This window comes from Colobus angolensis, unplaced genomic scaffold, assembly GCF_000951035.1.
Source record: "Colobus angolensis palliatus isolate OR3802 unplaced genomic scaffold, Cang.pa_1.0 Scaffold58, whole genome shotgun sequence".
Lineage (NCBI taxonomy): Eukaryota > Metazoa > Chordata > Mammalia > Primates > Cercopithecidae > Colobus > Colobus angolensis.
The window spans coordinates 8636156-8649303 of NW_012119376.1; the positions used below are offsets into that span (position 1 = coordinate 8636156).

At 40.9% G+C, this 13148-nt stretch overlaps 1 protein-coding gene across 1 annotated transcript in view; it reads left to right on the top strand.

Moving 5' to 3' along the window:
• MAP3K5 (mitogen-activated protein kinase kinase kinase 5) overlaps nucleotides 1-13148 on the top strand; it is a 242708-nt gene that overhangs the window by 156134 nt on the left and 73426 nt on the right. The window contains exons 13-14 of the mRNA XM_011962087.1: nucleotides 2415-2510; nucleotides 4646-4727. Coding sequence (XP_011817477.1) covers nucleotides 2415-2510; nucleotides 4646-4727 — 178 coding nt within the window. The remainder of the gene's footprint in view (nucleotides 1-2414; nucleotides 2511-4645; nucleotides 4728-13148) is intronic.

Sequence of the window (13148 nt, forward strand, 5' to 3'; positions counted from 1 at the left end):
CCACTAATTTTATTTATTTTATTTTATTTTATTTATTTTATTTTATTTTATTATTTTTTATTTGTGAGACAGAGTTTTGCTCTTGTCGCCCAAGCTGGAGTGCAGTTGACATGATCTCTGTTCACTGCAACCTCCGCCTCCCAGGTCCAAATGATTCTCCTGCCTCAGCCTCCCAAGTAGCTAGGATTACGGGCACACGACACCATGCCCAGCTAATTTTTGTATTTTTAGTAGAGACAAGGTTTCACCATGTTGGCCAGGCTGGTCTGAAACTCCTGACCTCAGGGATCCGCCCGCTTCAGGCTCCCAAAGTGCTGGGATTACAGGTGTGAGCCACCCCACCCAGCCCCTGCCACTAATATTAATAACTTCAGATGATAAGGAGTCCATTTAAAAAAAAAAGACAAAACTTTCCATGAGGTCACTTTCCTGCACTGATCTTGAGATTACAGTGGTGAACTTCAGTTTGCTTCAGTTCTGACTGCTGTCCCAATGCCAGTAGCTCAGAAAATGCCATTTCTTGGGATTTAGAAATAAGATTTTTTTTTTTTTTTAAAGAATCAAGAGTCAGTGGTTAAGTCTTTAAATAATTGTTCTATTGAAGCTCATGCTGAATCAACTCTTGCAAATTTCAAACCAAGTTAGATGTGCTTACTACTGTTTACCCCCACGTCATAGCAATGAGAGACAACAGATTTTTGCAGCCTGGTTATGCAATATCCTGTTGCTTTTGGAATAATAATAATTGGTTTTATTAGAGCATAAATTGGTACAGCGGTCTGAGTCACTAATAATTGGAGTTCTCCTGGTAAAGCTACCTGTTACCTCATGAATGATCTGAACAGAAAGAAGCAAGATGATGGACTGACTCATATCTTTTGGTCGATACTTTCTCAAATAAAGCTGTACTCTTAATATTTAATTTTTAAAGCCAGTCATTAGCAAGGCACTCACTATTTATTGCTGCATTTTTAAGCAATCCACTTAAGAAAGTATGGTAAATGTAAATTTCACTTTATCATATCTGTTTTCCAGTGAATACATTTTCTTTAATTAGGTGTGGTAGCCCTATGTAACAGTTGTTGTGATTTATGACTTAGACATAGGCTGCTAGTATCTGACCATTGCTGGCTTATATGCTGAGAAACTTGAGTTGTAGTCTGTGACTTCAAAGAGAGCTCATTTTTCCTGGCCTCCTCCTCCATAAAGAAGAGATGACAAACTATGGAAGAAAATCCAACTAGGTCAGCAGCTTGCCTTGCGTCACCTCAGAACTTGCACAGCTCGAGTTAGTGGGCATTAACTGAGCACGAGCTGTGTGTCAAATGTTGAGTCCTGTTCTGCCAAAGATACAAAAATGACTAAGACATCAACTCCTCTCTTGAAGAACTCACAGCCCAGCAGGGAGAGGAACAGACGTTTAACAACTCATGACAATACAGTGTGAGAAGAGCAATGAAAGAAGTAAACTCAGAAACACAGGTGTAAGAGGAAGTCTTTCTGTTTAGGGCAGAAGTAGGGCAGGGAGAGAAGGTAAGGTCTAAGCTGGGCCTTAAATCGTGAATAGAGTTTCTTTTAAAAGTAAAAGACGACATGCATTCCAAATGGAAGGAACAGCAGGCACAAAGGCATAAAATAAGGGTTGACAAACTATGCCCCATGGACTACATCTGGTCCCCCACCTGTCTTGTAAGTAAAGTTTTATTGGAACATAGCCATGTTCATTCATTTATGCATCCTCTTAGGCAGCTTTCATGCTTCAGCAGCAGAATTACATAGTTTGGCCTGCAAAACCTAAAGTATTTTACTATCTGGCCTGTTACAGAAAATGGTTGCCAATCTCTGGCATAAAACAGCATGGCCTAGTGGGTTGACTCAAAACTGTTTCCTATTGCCATAAAGTCAGCCACTCACTGAGTCCTAACCGAGCGCACTTGTGCATTGCTTCACTCCTCTAAAATCTCTGTTAACGAATGAGGTGGTTTTACTGCCTCCACAAATTGCCTGCCTAGCTTTGGAAACATTTCATTGTTCTACAGATTGCATAGCACCAGAATCACTGAGGTCGGCCAGCCAGTTGATATTTATGCTTTTCCTCCCAGCACACAGAATACTGTAGTAGGCAGGATGCCTTTCCCTGCTCTGTTGAAAGGATGTGTAGTTTACGTGTGCTTACAACACCCTAGAGCAGACCTCCTCTGCAGACATGAGGAGGAGGACACCTCTCAGAAGAGTAAATAATTTTAGTAGTGTGGTGCAGGAAATGTCACTTTTTAAAGTGCTATTTATAACTGCTTGTTATAAACAACATAGATATAAATGGGATTGAATTTAAAACTTATTTCTTTTTCATCATAGGACCATAGAAGAATTGGTAGTTCTCTGAATAATGCTTTTTTGTTTGTTTGTTTCAGTATTTCTAAATTTGAAGAAAGATGCTGCTTTCTTTATGTGCTCCACAATTCTGATGATTTCCAAATCTATTTCTGTACAGAACTTCATTGTAAAAAGTATGTATTAATCATTGTGTGTGAAAAAGATTCTTCTTACCTGATCATTATTTTCAACTAATGAGTGAACATGTACCTCCTGTGAAGAGTTCATGGCTATGTGGTTATATAAATATTTTATTTGGGCTAATATTTTATAATTATGTCATAAATTTAACAGATTTTGGGGGGGTTTCTTTAATAAGTCAAACTTTATCTTAGTCATAACTTATTTTCCCACAGATGAAACATTAACCAAGACTTATTGGTTAATTGTTAAATATTATAATGCATACTTTAAGTGCTCACTTACTGATATAAATCATCTCAGTATTATATACAATAGTACCTCTTTACCTTGGCTCGTATTAGTTAGATTCACCTGGTAAGCTTTGAAAAAACATGCATGGCCCCCACCTCAGACTAATTATATTGGACATTCTGGTGGGGGTGAAGCCTGGGTTAAGAGCCGGTGATCTGATCTATGCCAATAAAAGAGATCATCCAAAAATCCATGGACTGCGTTGTATGTTTGTGTTTTTCTCCATTGTATGTTTCTCTTGGGCTAATAATTAAATTCTTCTTACTTCTTTAGAACATTATGATTGACTGTGGGAAACTAGAGAAGTGAGTGATAATTTAGAAGCCAAAGTATAGGTGAAAGTTAGTTTGGACTCAGAATTTTGCTGGGGATTGTTCTTATTTAAATAATTACTATTTAACTTCATTATAAATGACTGATACGCTAGCTACAATATACAGTCATTCATTTTTATCTTGGTGTGAAAAAGAAAAGTGTTTGTTGAATCCACAATTCTTGGCTCAAGCTTTATCTTTATTATCATAAAACATATGGTAAGGGAAAAAAAAACACTTGGAAATAAGAAAATTTCTAGCTCTTGTATGGACTAATTCTCCACTTACACTTAAACTCTCAAGTCTGTTGACTTATTTCTACGATAATTACAGCTAAGATTTATGAAGTGTGTGCCCCAGGACGAATATTTCAGTCTTCAAAGAAACCCCATTAGACGGGTAGTATTAATATCTGTATTGAAAAGAATAAAAAAAGTAGTCCTGGAGAGTATAGCCTAAAATCATGTAGTCAATAAGCATAAAAATCTGGGGTTTGAACCAGGCACAGGAGACTTCAGAATGCAAGCTTCTGAAAATTACACTAGTGCTCCCATCCCACTGCTGAGTGTTATATTCTGTCCAGAGATGTTCATACTGAAAATTTTTACATGAGTGGCTGATGCAAATCCTTAACCCAGATCTTAATTGTGTCTGTAAGACCAGATTTTTTTTCTTTTGATCTTTCACTTTATTCTTCCTCTTGGTTGAACTAGCTTTTCTCTCTCACTCATTGTGCTGTTTAATCATCATGAGTGCATACTGTTATTCCAGTCATGCTTGGGAATTTTTTTCTTGTCATGGACCTTCAAGAAATGTGTATAGAGATAGGAAGAGTGAGGAAGTTGACACCACATGAGAACTCCATCAATGGGGTCCAAGTTCTTCATGATGAAGAACAAAGTCCAAAGACAGACTTTGTTCTTCATCATGATCTCAATGGCCAGAACAGTTCTTTATCCTAGTAGACACTCAATGAGTATTTGTTGAATGAATGGATGGATGGGTGGGTAAGAAAGATTCTGAGTTGTGTTAGGGAAACTTTTCTTGTCACACCATAACCTACTCTTCCCTTGGGCTGGCATCGCATAGCTTGACCTGCCTGTGGGATCATCAGCCCTTGTGCACAGTGCTTCCTGGCTTTATGTCTGTGAACCATTAGCCTCCTCTCTGAACGGACTAGCCACAGCGATCAGGATGCCAATCTGTTTGTCACCGTAATCACTTTGCTTGTCTCTGAAATGGTCTTCAGAAAAAAAAAAAAAAAAACTTTACAAGAAGAGTTCCTGAAGAAAAATGTATTTGAAGTGAGGCATTAGGTTAGAAATTTCCAGAAAATTCTACCAACCTGTATTTTCTTTTTGAAAATTTGTATTTTTCACATGATCGTGATAGTGTGTTATTGCCTAGTTCTAGAAACTCTCTTAGCTCTTAGTTTTGGTTCTGAAGTCACTTTGAGATGTACTTGCTTATATTTACTATTGTTTGTGTTATGGATGCTAATGTGCTAACTTGCATTGTAGGTTTTTTGAGATGGTGAACACCATTACCGAAGAGAAGGGGAGAAGCACAGAGGAAGGAGACTGTGAAAGTGACTCGCTGGAGGTAATGACTTAGGTGTCCATCTACATTTAGAGTTCATTTTAAAACAAACTATTTGAAGCCTTACTGAGGCAGGAGGCAGGGTGTATGAAGGGTAGGAGACTATCTGTAAGCTTTCCTTTAATGTTAAAAACAACTTCTGGAATCCCTTTGGTAAAAAAGGGCTAAAAAGTTAACATCGGAGAATTTTTATTCCGCAGCACCAAGTGTTAGCATTTAACTTATCTGATAGCAAGTAACTGTGCTTTATCTATGACAGTGTCAACGCATGGGCCACGGTGTCCTTACACATTTTCTATTCTCCTCTGAGATATGTGCAATTCCGACAAAGAAGATTCAGTGAAGATTCTGGTTGATAGCACCCTTGTGGCAGGCATTAATATGCTACCCAGAGAACCTGAAACCATGGAAGATTAATGGAATTAAGAGAGGAGGGGATAACAATGACTTCAAATGTTGTTCCTTTCAACTGGAATCCTTTTACTAATGTCTGATGGACACAGATCACTATGGATACCTACTTTTATATGGTTTTTATTTTTATTTTTGTAGAGACTTGGTCTTGTTATGTTGCCCAGACTGGTCTTGAATTCCTGAGCTCAAGCAATCCTCCCACCTCAGCCTCCCAAAGCACTAGAATTACAGGCATGAGCCACTGCATCTCACTGCTGGATACCTACTTTTAGTTTGTGTCCATTTTCTCTGCCATGTCTGCTGTGTGAAGAGGAGCCTTCCTCCACTGCAAGGACCAGTGCTAGAGTGTGTCAAGAATGCTGACTCCAGCATCTTCAGTGTCTGAAGGATGACACTTCTCCAGGCTTGACACATGGCCACCATTTTCTCCAAGCTCTTCCCAGTGTTTGACTTGGGAGAGAACTCTGAATCCAAGTATCTTAGTCCACTGGGCTGCTATAACAAAATACCGTAAACAATATGGCTTATAAACAGCAGACATTTATTTTCTTATAGTTCTGGAGGCTGGGAAGTCCAAGATCAAGGTGCTGGTAGATTCAGTGTCTGGTGAGGGCCTGTTCTTCTTAGAAGGTGCCCTCTTGCTGTGTCCTTACATGATAAAAGAAGCTGACTAGCTCTCTGTGGTCTCTCTTACAAGGCCACTAACGTTACTCTGCTCTGCCTTTAAGACCTAATCACCTCCCAAAGGCCTCACCTCCTAATAACCAACACCTTGGGGTTATGATTTCTTTTTTTTTTTTTTTTTTTTTGAGACGGAGTCTCGCTCTGTCACCCAGGCTGGAGTGCAGTGGCCAGATCTCAGCTCACTGCAAGCTCCGCCTCCTGGGTTCCCGCCATTCTCCTGCCTCAGCCTCCCATGTAGCTGGGACTACAGGCGCCCGCCACCTCACCCGGCTAGTTTTTTTGTATTTTTTAGTAGAGACGGGGTTTCACCGTGTTAGCCAGGATGGTCTCGATTTCCTGACCTCGTGATCTGCCCGTCTCGGCCTCCCAAAGTGCTGGGATTACAGGCTTGAGCCACCGCGCCCGGCCTGGGTTATGATTTCAACATGGGAATTTGGAGAGGACACAAATACTCAGTTCATACCTCCAAGCCATACTGAAAATTATATTTTTAATGTTAAAGTAAAATTGAAGAAACTGTTGCTCACCAGTCTAATTGGCATACTTATTTATTAGATCACATTGATAATGTCATCTCATAAACTAAAATTTTTATAAAAACACTAAATTAGTAAGGTAACAGTTGAGAAAAACTTTTAATATAATCAATGGTTTGTTTTTTGAGACCAGCTCTTGCTCTGTTGCCCAGGCTGGAGTTGGAGTGCAGTGGCACAATCATGGCTCATTGTAGCCTCTTGACCTCCTGGGCTCAGCAATCCTCCCACTTCAGCCAGGGCATGCCACCACACCCAGCTAACTGTTTGTTGTTTTTTTTTTGGTTTTTTCTTGGTGGAGATGGGAGTTCACTTTGTTGCCCAGGTTGGTCTTGAACTCCTGGGCTCAAGCAGTTCTCCCACTTCGGCCTCCCAGAGTGCTGGGATTATAGGGATAAGCACCACACTGGCCTATAATAATAGCCAGTTGTTAACTCTGCCTGTAATTAAATTCTATGATTATCTAGCAATTGTATAGCTTTAATATGTGGAGTTAAGCCTAAGGCCCTTTCATTAAAGTTGTAAAAAGATGACAGACCTAATTTGGAAAAAAAAAAATTCCTATGCATTAGCTTGCTGTCTATAGAAGTAATAGATAATACTTCTTATTTATGTATGTTTTATATTTTACAATTTTTTATTTCTTATTCAAGCGATTGTTAGGAATTAGCTTTCTTGACTCCTACTTCAGGGCTCGTTTGATTATACCTTGTTATCTCTGTTTCTGTGTTAAATTTTGCATCAGTTGATACACAGCAGTTTGCCAAGGTAAAACTTAAAGAAATTGAAAATGAAACGATTCTATCAATAATACAGAATTATGAAGGGGATGACTGGAAAATTCATAAAGTCTTCTGCAATGTTACAAATTTCTGGCTTTTTTTTTTTTCTTTTTTTAACCAGAGATAGCTATCCTTTGTTTCATACCCTCCTTTCAGGAATTAACTGCTTCTTACCCAAAATATGCATAGCCTAGCCAGGCTGTGGTAACTGTATTACACAAGGTTGGTCTTTATAACCGATTGAATCAACCGTTCACAGGCTCTACTCTGGGAACTATTCCAAAAACCACATGCATAGCTTAACACAGCTTTAATTGCCTTAGAATTTAGCTAGCTGATTTTTCTAAGCCCCAGGTTTCTATAATGTAAAGGAAGAAAGGGGTGAAGACTTTTCAAAGAGCTAGCAGGTGGACCCAGTCCCAGATCCCCTATTCTGGATGCAGTAGTATATGGGGTGAGCTTTGTGAGAGACCCTCCCTAATTAGGCAATTCTGTGCAAGCACTGGGAAACACTCTCACCAACTGAAGAAGGAGGGAAATGCTAAGGTTTCTTCCTAGTAATATCCAGAGAGTTTTAGTCAGTCTGCTGACCTCACAAAACACAGCTTGTATCATATTGCTCTGATTCATCAAAGTGCTCCCAACAGCCTTTTCAAGCAAGTGCAAAGATTCTATTTTAACATTAGAAAACATTCTGTCATGCCTGTAATCCCAGCACTTTGGGAGGCCGAGGCGGTTGGATCACGAAGTCAAGAGTTTGAGACCAGCCTGGCCAACATGACGAAACCCCGTCTCTACTAAAAATATGAAAAATTAGCTGGGCATGGTGGCAGGTGCTTGTAATCCCAGCTACTCAGGAGGCTGAGGCAGGAGAATCACTTGAACCCGGGAGGCAGAGGTTGCAGTGAGCCAAGATTATGCCACTGCACTCCAGCCTGGGTGACAAGAGTAAAACTTCATCTCAATAAAAAAGAAAAGAAAACATTCTGAAGTCGGGTGTGGTGGCTCATGCCTGTAATCCCAGCACATTAGGAGGCTAAGGTCGGTGGATCACTTGAGGCCAGGAGTTTGAGACCAGCCTGGCCAACATGGTGAAACCCTGTCTCTACTTAGCTGATCATGGTGGCGTGCACCTGTAGTTCCAGCTACTCAGGAGGCCAAGGCAAGAGAATCGCTTGAACCTGGGAAGTGGAGGTTGCAGTGAGCTGAGATCGCACCATGGCACTCCAGCCTGGGCTACAGAGTGAGACTTGGTCTCAAAAAAAAAAGAAAACATTCTTACATTTCTATCCTTTGCATTTCGTTAGATTAATGTAAAGTTTCTGACCCAGAATGGCTTCTACAGTATTCCCAATGGACTTTAGAGCCTGTAGGAAGGATTCAAGCAGACTGGCTTCAAGAGTCTTGGCTTAGTTTGCCATTGTGCCAGCTAGTGATATTGCTGATGTTTTTTGTGGGTGTTCTGTTAGCAAAACGTGAATGCATGCATGTTTACAGGGATGCTCTCGACTGGAGGATGATGAGATCCATCGTGGTTGTCCCTCTCCCTGAATGTCCTTTCGTAGCCAGGGCACCTTTCCAATATGAATTATTAAGCCTTAACATATATTTTTGCATAACTTATAACTCTCCATTATGTATTTAGTTACATTTCTTAAATGTTTTCAACATTCTTTATTAAAGTTATTTTATCAGCATCCTGCATATTTGATTTAAATGAATTCTTTAATTTCATTACCACAAACTGAACTCAAACTTCAGCCCATGAATAACAAACTAAAAATAATTCCTCCACTTCCAATTCTTTACAGTGGAAACAAGAAGAATTACTTTAGAGATCGTCTTAACACAATAGTTAAGATTTGTATGCAGAATAATTATTTTTGGATGTTTACCTCAATTGAAGGTAGAATTAGAATTGTTTCAATACATGTGTCAATTATTCTTGAAGCCTTTGGCTACCTTGGCCCAGAACAAAATAAAAATGTTGGAAAGGTCAGGAAATGCTACTTCATGTTTTTAACTTCACTTAGGGTGTTGTCAGCAGTCAGCAAACAGTAACTATTAATGTGGGTCTATAAACTACAAATGTGAAACTAATTCCTAGAATTTGAAAGACTTCTTAGAAGCCCAAAGCAAGAACTGTTTTTCGTTCTGACTGGAACAATAAAGTTTATTTGAAGCAGTACAACTGTGGGAGGGATTCGGCTTCTTTCGGGTCACCAGCCCCTTCTTCCTTCTGATTCAAGCTGGATCTACTAAGAACTCCAGGCTGGGGTCAGGAGCCTTGGGCCCTGGTTCTGACTTTGCCAGCAGTCAGTTTCATAACCCCAAAGTTCATACTCCTGCTGGGCTAAGATTACTTCATTAAGTTAGAGTTGAAAAGATGATTTTTTTTTTGAGACAGAGTCTCGCTCTTCACCCAGGCTGGAGTGCAGTGGCATGATCTCGGCTCACTGCAACCTCTGCCACCTGGGTTCAAGCAGTTCTTCCACCGCAGCCTCCTGAGTAGCTGGGATTACAGACGCCCACTATCATGCCCAGCTAATTTTTGTATTTTTAGTAGAGACACGGTTTTACCATGTTGGCCAGGCTGGTCTTGAACTTCTGACCTCAGGTGATCTACCCGCCTTGGCCTCCCAAAGTGGTGGGATTACAGGCGTAAGCCACCGCGCCAGGCCAAGAGCAAGAAGATCTTTAATGTCATTTCCTACCTCTAATTTTTAAAATAATATCCAAGATTTGTATAAATTGTACAAGATTATTTCAAACATAATGCAATACCACTTCTCAGAGAAGGACTTTTCTGTCTTTTAACAGAAAGAAAATCAATTTCTTTTGATTCAAAGCTATGCTTTTTGACTCAAGGATCATGAACTCATATCTTAAGTAATTTAATATGTTATTATTATAATACATTTATATTGAAATCATCAAACAATTGATGAGAGTTAACCAGCCTTGGTCTCCATTGTTCTTCTTCCTGCCTTCCATGTCTTCATTAAGAGTAGAGGCATCTACCCAGTAACCCAAGCCAGTTTCCTGAGAAACCCCTCTCAATCCCCTCTTAATCCCTCATGCCTGTTCTTTCCTGCAGCCCCTTCATTTCATCTTCTCGGTCACTCCCCTGATCTCAGGTCTTCACCCTCTATCATAGCTTAACATGTCTCATGATTTGTCTCTGTTATCATCAGAGAAATCTCTCATACAGATTTAATCCTGTGACTCCCCATATTAAAAACCTTTGATGCTTCTTTTTGTTTTTTGATACAGAGTCGCATTCTGTTGCCCAGGCAGGAGAGCAGTGGTGCAATCTCGGCTCACTGCAATCTCCGCCTCCTGGGTTCAAGCAATTCTTCTTCCTCAGCCTCCTGAGTAGCTAGGACTACAGGCATGTACCACAATGCCCAGCTAATTTTTGTATTTTTAGTAGAGATGGAGTTTCACCATGTTGGCCAGGCTGGCTTTGAATCCTGACCTCAAGTGATCCATCCACTTGGGCCTCCCAAAGTGCTGGGATTACAGTCACCACGCCCAGCTGATGCTCCTTTTTGTAGAAGGAGGTATTTGCACCATACAACATTCTCACCCTTCTAGCTGTAGCTTCCCCTTTCCTTTCCACCCCGTGGTCCAGCGGGGCCAACCTCCTTTCCACTTTCCAGGTGGCCATGCTTCTCTGACCTCTGGGCTTGAGATGCAGATGCCCAACCTCACAAGCTTTTCTGCTCAGTCCCACTTAGTGACCAAAGCCTTATTTTTTCAGATCCAGGTCCTGTGTCCTTTTCTTTTTGAATCATTTCTCAACTCCCCATCTTACTTTTCTCTATTCTCGTAGCATTTTGGCCAATCCTCTGGCCTAGCTCTTCTCAATGCATTGTAATCTGGTAGCCAGCACTGGACTGGACTGTTAATGTCCCATGGCAGGATGGTGGCTTTATGCCCTTTTTAATCACATGAGTTCGCATGGTGCCAGGTGTCCAAGCAGAAGAGATTCAGTCTGAAGGGTTTGAAGCTGGGCAGTGACAACACCAGAGTTGTTTTCATATTAGGTTGTAGCAATAATGGCAAAAACCACAATTACTTTTGTACCAACCTAATATCTCAAACTGGGAGGAGAGAGAGATGGATGGGAGAAGGCCTCCAATCCATATGGACCTCTCTGCTTGAGCCCGAGAGGTCAAGGCTGCAGTGAGCTAGGATTGCGCCACTGCAGTCCAGCCTTGATGACAGAGCCAGACCCTGTCTAAAAAAAAAAGGAAAAACCCGGCCGGGCGCGGTGGCTCAAGCCTGTAATCACAGCACTTTGGGAGGCCGAGACGGGCGGATCACGAGGTCGGGAGATCGAGACCATCCTGGCTAACACGGTGAAACCCCGTCTCTACTAAAAAATACAAAAAATTAGCTGGGCGAGGTGGCGGGCGCCAGTGGTCCCAGCTACTCGGGAGGCTGAGGCAGGAGAATGGCGCGAACCCGGGAGGCAGAGCTTGCAGTGAGCTGAGATCCGGCCACTGCACTCCAGCCTGGGCGACAGAGCGAGACTCCGTCTCAAAAAAAAAAAAAAAAAAAAAAAAAAGTGACATTATTTTTGTTTGACTCAAATATCTGCAGGGTGATGAAAGACCTTACTGTTTTCTTTTCTGATGATTGGCCTCATATACCTTAGTAATTATGGTTTAGAATTTATTTCAGTCAGTTTGGAATCATGTAGAAAACTTTTTTTTAACATCCTATTTCTATTTTTGTACAGATATGAAACTGAATACCCAGTTACTTCCCTGACTGAGAAAATACATCACTTACAGTGTTGTATGATAGGAGTATCAATTTGTTATTCATTCATTCATTCTGTTGGGAACAGGGAAAAACCTTTTTCTTCTGCCAGCTTATTATGTTCAATGGTCAGGGGCCTGCAAATTAACTGACAAAAGACAAGTTAACAGGAGAACAGACAAACTTGATTCTTTTGTTTTGTTCTGCTTTTCAAACAGAATCTCCCTCTGTCCCCCAGGCTGGAGTGCAGTGGTGCGATCTCAGCTCATTGCAGCCTTGATCTCTTGGGCTCAAGTGATCCTCTCATCTCAGCCTTCTGAGTAGCTGGGACTACAGGTGTGCACCACCACACCTGATTAATTTTTGTATTTTTTGTAGATACAGGGTTTCACCATGTTGCCTAAGCTGGTCTTGAATTGCTGGCATCAAGCACTCTGCCTGCCTCAGTCTCCCAAAGTGCTGAGATTACAGATGTGGGCCACCGTGCCTAGCCAAAGTTTATTCATGTAGTCAATGCTAAGTCAATGAAAGAGACTTACACAAAGAATTGGCTCCCTAAACAGCTACAGTTGAGTGTTTATATATCATCTTAGTAAGAAAGAGGGTTAGGACTTTAAGAAAGTGTATGGTGGGGAACTAATGAGAAACAAGTGTGAGGAACAGAAAGTTTTGATAAGGTTTTGTTTATGCAACATCTCCTCTAGGTGCAAGTGGTCCATCTCTCCTCTTTGGTTATTAACCTCCTGGAGGTTATATTTTAGGAGGCATTGCTTATGTCTGCAAAAGAAGTTTAGATCAGGTTTTTTTCTGCTGCTGCTGTTTTTCTGATGTTTTCAGCCTAAAATCATCTTCTTCCACATCAGTGGGTCCAAGTGGATCTTGCTAATGCACTCACATAGTTTTTGGACAGCTATTGAGTGGTAGGCACTCAATAGATTCTATGTGCTGGAGAGACGGCAGAGAACAAAATGGAGAAAAATTCCTGTTCTCACTGAGCTTACATGCTCTCATCTAAGTCCTAATCGGGTTCAACTCTGCTTAGCTTCCGAGATCAGAAGAGATTGGACGCATTCAGAGTGGTATGGCTGTAGACTGAGCTTACTTTCTAATGAGAGACGGACAATAAACACAAATAAGTAAAATACCATCTATAGTATGTTAGATGGTGATTGGGGTTAAGGAGAATAATAAACCAGGGAAGGGTTTAGGAAGTTACAGAGTAGCAGGGACGTGTAATTTTA